Consider the following 12,036-nt stretch of genomic DNA (forward strand, 5'->3'; position numbering starts at 1 on the left):
CTTCTTCTTCTTCTTCTTCTTCTTCTTCTTCTTCTTCTTCTTCTTCTTCTTCTTCTTCTTCTTCCTGGAATAAGGAGACCAAGGCAGAGTGGTTAGAGAACACTGGGGTAGATAAATGTAAATAAGGTTGGATTCTGCTGACCTTGGAGTCAAATGCCTGTTCTGATTTGATCATGGTCTCCATGTGGTTTTGATTGAATTTTCATCTGGAGATTGATGGGAGAACTCACTGGCTGTGGATGACTGGACTTAGTGTCAGCTTCCTCTTGTCCCGTTAGCTTTGAGCAGAGGGGACCATGGAACATGGACTGGATTTTGGGTTTCTACTCAAAGAGAATTCTTGGTGATTTTCAGAATACAATATGTTATAAATACAGTGGTTCTACAGGGGATCGGATGTAGGACTTTCCTGTGGATACTAAGTCCTGAACATGCTGAAGTCCTGTAGCCTTAAATTCTCTCTAGATTCCCTGTAATACCTAATTCAATGTGTAATTGTTCCCAATAGTATATTGTTTCAAGAAGGATGACAAGGAAAAAAAAATCTGTGTATGTGTGGTTGACTTTTTTTTATCTGAGTGTTTTTAGTTCGTGGATAGTTAAATAATGAGGCCACAGGACTGGGAGATGCCAACTGTGGAGGCTGGGAGGGCCCACTGTTTACTAGACAGTCCAAAGAAACCAAAGACGAGAACCTAGGACATCAGACCCTAGGTGGGAACTCAGGATCCTCTGGGTGCCCCACATGGCTGTGAGTGTATTTACCAGCTACACAGCAATGACCACATGAAACAAACAGTCCGTCCTAATGGACTGTTATATATGCAAGGACAAGGAGAGGAGAGGGGAGGGGAGGGGAGGGGAGGGGAGGGGAGGGGAGAGGACTCCGCTTTCAGGAGAAATGAAATAAACAGGGCATCTAACAAAAGAGACATGTTCATGCTTCTGAGGAAATAATGAAGCAACATGGAAGCCATCCAAAAGGACGTGTGATATTTCCTGAGTTTTTAGAAATATTCAGGATTAGTTTCAAGAGTCAAAGACTCCCCTCACTTTGAAGAAAAAGCCTCCTTTGTGCAGAAAAATCATTTAAAACTTTAGAGATGTACCAGTGAATAGCAACTTGTTATGATGCATTGTACAGCTTTTAAATGCAGAATACTATAGATTCTGAGAATACTGGGAAGGAGAGAGAGGCTAAGAGGATTTGGTGCCAATCTTAGAGTTTTCAGGCTAGAAATCTACACAAGATACAAGAGACTACAAGGACCAGGACAGGACATCAGGAAATCTCTACAATGGCTACGACAGGGCATCAGAGGACTTGGATATTTATTCAAAGCAAAGCATACAGTCATTGTCTTTGTTCCTTTAAGAAAGGATTTTTAAATTTAAATTTATTTTTATTTAAAAGAAGTTATTTATGCCCTGTGTGGTGGATTTATTCTACTCATCTCTTGTTCTAAACTAGGTTTGTCATCCACTGAGGTTGGTGGGGAATGGTCTTTGTCTCCCTTCTAGATTTTAGATAAAAGGTCACTGAGGACAGGGGAAAAAAGATAGAAAGATAGGTGAATTTTAATATGATGTAAGTATGTTTTCACTTATTTTAAGTAACTTCAAAGCCCCTTTAGACCTTTTTATTAGTGTATAGGCTGTTTGTTTATGTGTTTGCTTGTTTTTTTGTCAACTTCACACAGGCTAGGGACATCTGGGAGGAGGGAATCTCGATTGAGAAAATGCCTCCATCAGATTGGCCTGTAGGTAAGTCTGTGGGAGCATTTTCTTCATTGATGATTGATGTGGGAGGCCCAGCTCACTGTAGTCAGTCCCTTGTGTGGGCAAGTGGTCTTGACTTGTATAAAAGAGGAAGATGAACAAGTCATGAGGAGCAAGCCAGTAAGAAGCATTCCTCCAAGGACTACTTCAGCTCCTGCCTCTCCTCTGACCTCTTTTCATGATGAGTGAGCTCTAAGGTTAAGCCTTTTCTCCTTAAATTGCTTTTTTGTCATGGTGTTTATCACAGCAATAGAAAGCAAAGTAAGGCAGTGCATATTCATTGGATAAAGTTGTAGGTTTTTATAATGACATTTTTGTTAAAGTTAGCTGTGTTCTTTTATCATATCTGCTCTCATTATCTTCTCTGGTGTCCCATCAAATAGTCCCCCTTCTCTTCCCAGACAGCCCCCTTTCATGGTCATCAATTCCCTGTGTTACAGTATTTGTCTTCCTGCGTCTGGCATATATTGCACAGTATGCTGATCTCTGGATCTATGGATTTCCTTGCAAATGACACAATTTCCTTCTTCCTTATGACTGAACAAAACTCTGCTGTGTATACATACTGCCTATTCTTTATTCAGATGCCTAGGCTGATTCTATAATTTTCCCGTAGTGCTTCAGATATGGGTATATTTGTAGTGCATTGACTTAGGCTTCTCTGGGTATATTCTCAGGAAGGCTACAGCTGGATCAGAACTCTTTATACGGATGTCCTGTTTTGTTTGTTTGCTTGTTTGTTTTTTGTTTTCTGCACCTGGCATTCTGTCTCTATCATCTTTCAGTATTCCATGACAATCTATAACATCAGAACGTGGTTCTACTTTTATTTTAGTTTTTGAAGACCTTCACACTGATTTCCACAGTGGCTATACTAGTTGATACTATCCCTAAAGAGGCCTAAGGCTTCCTCCTGTCCTGCATTCTCATCAGTATTTGATGCTGTTTTAATGCTAGCCATGAGATGAGATTTCTCATTGCAGTTTTGATTACAGCTCCCCCTGACTAAGAACTTTGAACATATTCTGAATTTTTTTTATTTGTACTTTATCTTTTGAGAAGTGTCTGTTCATTTCATTTGCCCATTTGTTGATTGGATTGGTTTCTTGGGTGTTTAATATTTTTCATTCATTCTTTTAACATTCTAGATATTGATAACCTAAACTTCAAAAGATGCTGGGTAGTCAAAGCAATCCTGAACAAAAAGGTAATGGCTGGAGGAATCACAATACAAGATTCTAAGTATCACAGCGCTGCAGGAAGAAACACAGCATGGTATTGCCACAAAACTATGTAACTCAGAGGAGCAGAAGATGCAGGAATGAATCAGTGCAGCTCCACCTACAGCTGCCTCACCAGGTACCCAAAGCACACACTGGAGAAAAGAGAGTCTCTGGCACACCAAGCTGAAAAACTAGATTCTACATGTAGAAGAATTAACCTGGATCTCTGTCTTTCACCCTGCCCAAAAATCAACTCAGAATGGATCAAAGCTCTTCATGTAAGACTCGAAAACCTTAAACTATCAAAGGAAGACGGGAGAAACCCCTCATGATACAGGAATTGGGAAGGATTCTCTGAAAAGAGCCCTAAGCCCACAGGAAATGATAGCAAGAACTGACAAAGCAAGATTGAATGAAATCCAAATGCTTCTACACCACAAAGGAAGCAATGGAGCGAAGAGACCGCCTACAGAACAGGGAGAAACAAAAACAAAAACAAAAACAAAACAATAAAACAACAGCAACAACAAAACCCTAAGCTTAAGGCACAGTTTATGAAAGCTTTGCAAGACTTGAAGGGAGTGGAGCCAGAGAGGAGGGTGGGGGTGAGGGCCGCACACCACTAGGTGGCACCTGTTTCTTCCGGGATAAGTAGGATTTGTTATCAGCCTGAAATCTCAGGAATTAAGGGGTAGCCCTGTAGCAAAGAAGTCCATGCAAGTGACATAGACCATGTCATACATAGTACTGAGGCCATTTAGTCACTAGGTACACGTGGCTGGCTAGACTATCAGGTCTGCATTACTGTGTATATCATAAAGTTGTAACCTGTCCGTACATCACTCCAGCCTCATTTCCCAAAGCCAAGTCACTCCATAGAGACTATCAAGCTTTGGGTCCCAAGGAGTTGACTGTTAAGGTGTGGGAAGGGAGTGGCACTTTATCAGTCTTCCAGCTGGGTGGCCTTTAGGTGACACAGATCCCTTGGTTCTTCCATGGTGTGCAAGCCCCTGGCTCAGGCGCCCACTGTAGGTCACCCCGTGGCAGAACGTTTGTTTGCAATCAGTTCAGTTCCTATGCCCCACATGGATAAGAAGGGGCACACTGAAAAATTCATAGCACCTAAGCTTGGGTTTAAGACAAACCTTTTGGATCCTTAGGTCTTTGGCGGTCTAGCTCTTGGAGTAATAATTTGGGACTCAGTCTTCTCCCTCTTGACAATGTATTTTATCATGAAAAATCACCCTTTCTCAAAGCCCTTCTTCTAGACTTGTCTATTTGCACTTAAGTCTGGTCCCTGTGGTCTACAGTGAAGGTGCAAAATTTTGGCGACTGTGGGATGTGGGTTCGAATTCCGTACCATGTTTGCAGGGGTGATCTCGGCTCAGTTTAACTTCCTCTCTCAACTGAAGGAAGCAATTTTTCCACTCACAAACTTCCTGGATTCAATGAATTTGTGTGGTAAGCACCTAAATGCCAGGGGGCGTCAGTGACGGTAAACCCACAGTGGAAACACTGCCTTTTAGGGGGAACTCTGGGTCAATCAGCCAGAACCACTCTCCTCCTTGTGACCTTGTATTCCAAATCTCGTCTCCTGCCTTGCCTGGGTTTTCATAAACGGGTTAAAAAAAAAAAACCTAACGGACAAAAACTAAACCCACAAAATACCCTGGCCCGCAGATGTGTAAACCCCAAGGGGTCGGGTCGGGAGTGAAAGTCACCCAGAATGCGCATCCAGTTCCAGCCAGCTTCGGGGGTGGAGCGCTGAGAAGCTGCGGAGGAGGAGCAGCGGGCGGAGGCGCGGGCACGAGCAGACACAGGCGCGCCGCCGCCGCCGCAGCCCTCGGCTTTCCCGGCTGGAAACGTTGACGATCGAGCTGCTGCCTTCAACTCTGCGCCGCCCGCCGCCCCTCCCGCAGTCCCGCGGCTTTCCAGGGAGCGCTGCGGGGACTCGGGGCCGCCGGGGAAACCTGTGACCCCACGCAGGAGCGGAGGGGCGGGGGACCGGGAGAAGATGGCGACGTCGGGAAGCGAACCCCAAGCTTTCGCGCCAGCCCTCTCGGTAACCGCCCTGCACCCGCATCTCCACCAGCACCACCAGCACCACGGAGGCACGGGCGGCGCGGGCTTCAACCTGCCCTTGAACCGTGGTTTGGAGCGCGCGCTGGAGGAGGCGGCCAACTCTGGGGGCTTGAACCTGAGCGCCAGGAAGCTGAAGGAGTTTCCCAGGACTGCGACCCCGGGACATGATCTCTCGGACACGGTTCAGGCAGGTGAGACACGGCTGGGGCTAGCCACGCGTGTGCCAGGCTGTCGCGCCTTCCCGCCGGGCCCGAGTGTGTTGTTAGGTTGGCTCGGCCGGAGCGGATTCTGCAACGCGAGCGGTGGTTGTAGCGGGCACGGTGGCCCGCTTGGCCCGGCGACTTGCGATCGTGGTGCGGGAGCGCTGGGATGCGCCCAGGAGCGGTGCCTGGCGCGCGGGAAGTGGGGGCTCTCAGGCGACCTGGAGCAAGTCCGGAACGTGAACCAGGTCATGGACCTCTATATGGAAGCATTCTGCGTCCTGGTGGGTGGGGAAGGCCAGACAAAGGTGGCCAGCCCTATCCTCTCCGCGTAGTGTCGCGGCCCCGGCCACCGCGCCGCGCGACCGTGGCTTGCTGCAGCCAGAGAGGCGGTGCCAGCCTTGATTCTGCGCCTGTGCGAGCAGAGGCTGGTGTCTGCCTCTCCGCCCACACATTTTGGTTCCCTCCACCGGGGCTCCCCGGTTCTCACTAACCCGGCCTTTGCGGGGGCCCTGGAGGGGAAGCGTGGCGTAGTAAATGAAAAGTAATTAAAGTGAGCCTGTTTGCCAGTGTGAGCCCGGCAAGTTGTAACCCGCGCCAAAGAGCAGCCGGCTTCTTCAAGTTGTGTCATGTGTTGACATATTTCGGAGATGTCTGCTTTCCCTTTAGTAGTTGTGGGAGTGGATCCATAAACAGGAAGGAGGGTGGTGGAAGAGGGTTGGGGCCTTGGGAATCCTTGCAGATCGGACTTAGTTTCCGACCATCCGGTTCCGCTCTTTGCGGGACGGTTTGTACCCCAGCAAGCGCCTAGCGTTTCCCGGGGCAGTGGGTGCCCCATTTTTGAGCCACTGCCTAGACCTCACGACGGTCATTGCCTCTTCTGATGTGCATCAGGTCTCGTAGGGTTCTGAATTGCTTGACTTTCAGATCAGGGTCCTTCAGCTTCTTATAAAGGAAGACTAGGGGGCGGGGCAGGGGAGCCAGCTGTGGCCTTTGGAGGCTAGGTTTCTAGTTAATTCCATAAACATTTATCAGGAGGCCAATTGAGAATTTAGGCGGAGTTCTGAATTAATTGGAGGCCAGAAGCCCTCCTCTGGGGTCATTAAACGGTGATACTTGAGTTTAAGGATTGTCAGGAATGGGTATGGAGAGGGGAAATTCCAGAACTCAGTTTTCAACAGCTGGAGAGGCTCTTGATGGGACCTCATAGTTACAGCTTCTCAAGTAGAAGTTTTTTTCTAGGAGTTGCCTGAATCATTAACCTTAAAAAGTCACCCTACATTTTCCTTCCCTTCTGCCACAGTTAGAATGGCGGCGTACTGCAGAAATGGGAGCCAGAATGACTGATGCTAGCACGTTCGTGCAGTTCAGTAGCAGGCTCAGAGTTGTTCCAACACTTCAGTGTTGCTGACGATTACTCCCAAGGCTAGGTAGAGTTGGCATGTGTGCTGCGCTGGCATTTCTTTGAGAATACCATTGGTTTACAAGTAGTGGAGGGGAGGTGTCCGTCTTTCAGTTACTACATCCGTGAGTGGTCTCTGCTTGTAAAGGGTCCTTCCTGTTCTTTCTCTCTGCCGTGTGTTTTGCAGGTGTTCAGGTGTTAGGAGTGTTACATATATTTAATGTTCCTAAGACCCTTAACTAGTTAAAAGTAAGAGGCCTCATGTTAATTCTTCACCCTAAAACAGTATTTTGGGGCAGCAGAGGCAAGAGTGTCAGCTACGTTTGTGGGCACTTACGGCAGTACTGTAAAGAGGAAAAAAAAAGGTAGCCAAAGAGTCTGTTGTTTTATGAAAAATTTTTAATATTCACATGTGTTAAGGATTGCTTACTTTGACCTGAGTCAGACATGTGAGTATTCCTCTTTTCTTCAGAAATGCTTGGGCTGGACGTGGGGGCTATGCCTGTAAGCCCAGGAGTTGGAGGCCAGTCTTAGTAGTTAGTGAATTCCAGGGCAGCCTCGGTTACAGGTTGAAGCTCTGACTCATTCCTCATGCCCACACCCCCCCACACCCCCCAAAGAGTATATTACATTGAGCCTTATTCTTTACTTGGGAAAGCAACAAAGCAAAACAAAAGACAATTCAGTGGGTGGTGTTGACATTTCCTACACATAAGGAGTTCAGGGAGTTGGTGAACCTTTGGTAATAATAAATCCCATACCGATAGTGATTTCTCCAGGGCTCACACACCTAAGGATGGAATATGAAGATCCTTTTCATAAATTTGTCTGGGTAGTGGGGTCTTTTCTCTCTGTTAAGATATGTGTTACTGTGTCTTGTAAAATTGAGCTTTTCCAGCGGCCACCTCTACAGACACAACCACACGCTTGGGCCGCACAGCCCAACTGAACAGAGATGTAAAGTCAAAGACGAGAGGCCCTGAGCTGCTTTGTAGAGGACAGTCACCTGAATGGGGGCACTCCACTCTCACAAAAACCAAAACCAAAACTGTCTTAATTTCACTTTTAGGCTGTCATTTCCCTGAATTTCAATCAAAACAGGATGCCTTGTGCCATGACAGGCAGTCTGTAAGCAGGCTTATTGGGAAATAGCTGGGGATAGTGGCACAGGTGTTACTGTCCTAGACGGGATTAGAGCTGATGTGGGCATGGTACCTACTTGGCTAACTGTGAAGTATTCTGTATCAGGAGCACAGTTGGAATATCATTCCCAAGGTAGAGAGAAACTGGGTTACATGCTCAGAATCATACCCCTAGTGAGCCACGGACCAGTGATCTGGGTCCTGAAGGCTTCTCTCTAGTGTTTGTGTTCTGACCAAAGCCTGTTGGGCAGAGGACAGCCATGGATTGGGAAGGCTTCTTGAAGGTTCATTTCATAGATCTTCATCCCTTCACCTGTTCTTATGAAGTTTCCACTCTGGTCTGAGGAAGGGATGGGAGATAAACAAAGCAAACTAAAACAAAACAAAAGAAAACAAAAACAGTTTATCTTGCAAGATGAGTAAGAGGGTTTTTTGGATACATGTAGCACAAACGCAGGGGCTGATTCTCATGGACTTGAGGCTGCTCATAACAAGAGCACATAATGACCATCATAAGTATAAACGGAAGCACAACATTGAGTCTGATGGGAAGAAATATACAAAGGCACATCAGTGAAGCACCCCCATCCCCTCTAGTGTTGATTTATCACATAGCATCGGTTCAGATGGAGACGTTCAAAAGGGTGTTTGTATGACTGAATAAAGAGGATTCAAAAGAAAAGAAGTCTGAGAGTGGCTGCCTGCGTGAGGCTCTAGAAAAAAAAAATCCATACACAGGACTTTGGAAATTAATATTGTTTAGCCAGGCCTGTTGGCACGGGCCTGTAATCCCAGCACTTGAGGGGTATAGGAAGGTTAGTAGTTGAGGGTTATCCATCTATACATGGTGAGTTTGAGGTCAGCCTGAGCTACATGAGACCATGCCTGAAAAAAAAAATTCTGTCTTGTGACCAAGTGGTGGAGTCTGTCATTATCATTGTCTTACCAAGACTAAATGGGGGAATGGAGAGATTGTCTAACCATGTGGCATAAATACTCATTGAGGCTGGACCCGATGAAACCGGCCTGTGATCCCAGCTACATGGTACTGAGAGAGGTGGATTACGGTTTCAAGGCCTGCTTGAACTTCAAAGTGAGTTCAGAGCCAGTCCGGCATCTTAGTTAAGAGCTTGTCTCAAAACTGAAAGTGGAAAGAGGGTTTGGGCTCATCACAAGGTGGTGGAGAGCTGTGAGCATGTGTGAGACTTGGTGGAAAGGTTCAGGGCTTGAATATGCTAGGCAAGTGCTCTACACTTGTGCCACCTTCCCCCCCTACCCCCACTCTCCCCCACCCCCATCCCCTTACCCCTCCCAGCATGCCCCAGGAAGTGAAGCTGCAAAATATAAGGCTTGAAAAGCAAAGCAGAGGATTCAGGAAGCCACCGACGCCCCATGGGTCAAGTGAGTGTCCAGACAGCCCCAGGCACTGTGTGCAGCCTTCAGAGGCATCCTACAGGAGAGGGAGGATGCCTGCCGGGGCTTGCAGGGTTGGATGTGGGTAGACATGACCACGAAGCATTTTCTAGTCGGAAAGATGAATCCAGGATGAGGAGGGAGAACCTGTCATTGAAAGAAGAGAGGGTATTTAGGTCTGTCCCCGGTCACATCCTCTCACCCCACTCCTACCTTACAGCAGGTGACAGACCCCTCTCTCACGCCACTTCTTCTTTACCGGGGTGACAGAGCCCAGAGCTTTTATGATCTGTTGTTTGAGGACTTGTCAGTGGGTAGGACTGTCGTTCTGCCTGCCTAACTCTACCTCTCTTCAGTGTCTGTGAAGATTCAAGACCTGGGGGCAGACTTCTCTGCAGCAAGCTGATTTCCTCTACCCACCCTACCACCCCTCCCCACCCCCACGTAGCTGCAGAGTCCTTGGATATGAGCATATTTTAGCCGTTGGAATCCACACAGACCTTGGTAGTGGAACCTGGTTTTGATAACATGCTCTGTGCCATAATTTTGGCCATGAAGATTTTTTACTGTTAAATTATAGTGAAGTATTTCAATCCACATCCCCCGTCCCCCGTCTCTCCAGACATGGTTTCCTCTTGTAGCCCTGGCTGCCCTGGAACTCATTTTGTAGACCAGCTTGGGCTTGAACTCAGATCTCCCTACCTCTGCCTTCCCTTATGAGTTCTGGGATCAAAGTCATATGCTACCAGGCCCTGTCATGTGTGTTTTCTCAAACATAGTGTTCTTTCACAATGCTGGTCAGTGGTGACGCCTTTAATCTCAGGACTTGGGAGGCAGAGGCTCTGTCTCTGTGAGTTCAAGGCCAGCCTTGTCTATAGTGAGAATTCCAGGAAAGCCAGGGCTACACAGAGAAAAATCCTATCTCAAAAAAAAAAAAAAAAAAAAGACAACAACAGCAACAACAAAAACCCCAAAAACTTGTGTTCTTTTGTGGAAATACCTAGTTATAAATTGCTTTTCTGGTATTGAATTGATTTGTTTGTTATTGATGATATTTTTTTAGTCACTTAAAATTATTTATTTTTAATGTATTTTAGGGAATTTTACGCATGAATATAATGTATTTAGATTGTGTTAATTTGTCCTTTGCTCCGCCTCAACCCCTTCTTCCCAGTAAGTTCCCCCTTTTATTCCATGACCTTTTGTGTGTGATCCCTGAATTTAATTAGGGTCGATCAGTTGGTGCTGTTGGGTTACCCATGCTCTGTAATACACCGCTGTGCTCACGTAGTCATCCTAACGGGTTTGTTCACTGTGCGTAGTGGAGATACTCATCCATTCAGACCATGCCAGCTATACCCTTCCCCTTCCTATTTATACTTTCTGCTACTGCTGATTGATTTCTTCCTTGTCAAGGCACAGAGGACATCTGCTCTTAAAGCTGTAAAAGCACTGTGATTCAGTACACGTCGGGGTTGGGGTGGATCCAAATCACGTCCATCCAACCGTGCTCCTCCCTGTGCCCAACCAACTTGCATGTTAGACTGCTCTACTGAAAAGCCAGTAGCATGCACATGCTTCCAAAACAATAACATATAAGGATAGACCAGGAAGCCAGTTCCTCATCAAAGCCCAAAGCTGTTGATCTTTGTCTTTGAACTGGAGATTTTGTTGAGTCCTGGTAACACTGGATTTAATTTTTGCTAGTTCTTGTTAAGCTAAAATTTGCCTCACATCCAACCATTGGACAGTTTTTTATTTCAAGTGTTAATTAAGAATATTCCTGAGTTGCTGAAGCAAGGGTGCTATCAGGATTTAAAGGCAGGATAGATGCCTCTCAGAGGTCATGTTTTTTCCTTGCTGAGGCCTCTCTATATTCATCTTTATCATGGCCAGCGCAGCATACATGCCAACTCTACCCAGCCTTGGGAGTAATTACATGTTTGCCTTTCTAACAGTTGGCTTGGTCATGGTATCTCTTCACAGCAATGAAACCCTAACTAAGAGTCCATTAGTCAAGACACAAGACTTGTGCCATTTACACTTTTGACTTAGCCCTTTGGAAAACTATATTTACTTTTAGAGAGAGATTAGCTTTGGTTAGGTGGTTCACAATTTATGAGTCCTTCCTGATCATGTCAGTTGTTGGGATTACAGCAGGTTGGTGTTAAATGCAGCGGTGAGGTCATAAAGTTATAATAGATTATAAAAGTTTAATAGCCAGCTGGTCTTACACACCTGTTTATCAGGGGACCAGGGCCAGCCTGGGTTCTAGAATGAGGCCCTGTCTGCAGAACACAAAAACAACAAAAACTTAAGTCTGTAAGTTGTACAACCTAACTATATTTCCATAGCTTGAGTACTTTATTTAGTGAGATAGCACAGCTCATGGGAAGCCTAGCTTCTGTTAACTGCTACTGTTGTGTTGCATGAAAGCTGATTGTTTATTTGTGTGTGTGTGTGTATGTGTGTGCGTGCGCACACACCTGTGTATGTCTGAGTGCACACGTTTATATTTGAGTATGTGTATACTTGTAGAAGCCAGAGGATGCTGCTGCTGTGTTTTCTTCTATAGCTCTTCACCTTTTGAGACAGGGTCTCCCACTGAGCTCACCCCCTGGCCAATGAGCTGCAGAATCTGCCTTTTTGTGACTCTTACCCCTACCTTCTTGTTTCAGGCTTTTAAGTAGGAATCGGGGATTGAACTCAGGTCCTCATACGTGACAGCCATCTCCCCAGCAGCAAAGTTTTCTTTCTTTCTTTCTTTCTTTCTTTCTTTCTTTCTTTCTTTCTTT

The 12,036-nt window shown here is 46.1% G+C and overlaps 1 protein-coding gene across 4 annotated transcripts in view; it reads left to right on the forward strand.

Annotated features, from left to right (window-relative positions):
• Positions 1–4,852: 4,852 nt before the first annotated feature.
• Positions 4,853–12,036, forward strand: part of Lrch1 (leucine rich repeats and calponin homology domain containing 1) — a 187,025-nt gene continuing 179,841 nt past the window's right edge. For 2 of the 4 annotated variants that reach the window (XM_028754234.1, XM_028754237.1), the window contains exon 1: positions 4,896–5,275. In XM_028754234.1, coding sequence (XP_028610067.1) covers positions 5,017–5,275 — 259 coding nt within the window. In that variant the 5' untranslated portion in view covers positions 4,896–5,016. Of the gene's footprint in view, positions 5,276–9,193; positions 9,230–12,036 lie in introns of those variants that run through there. The other 2 variants (XM_028754235.1, XM_028754236.1) reach the window with 2 other exon arrangements.

Source organism: Grammomys surdaster, unplaced genomic scaffold, assembly GCF_004785775.1.
Source record: "Grammomys surdaster isolate TR1022 unplaced genomic scaffold, NIH_TR_1.0 125985, whole genome shotgun sequence".
Classification (NCBI taxonomy): domain Eukaryota; kingdom Metazoa; phylum Chordata; class Mammalia; order Rodentia; family Muridae; genus Grammomys; species Grammomys surdaster.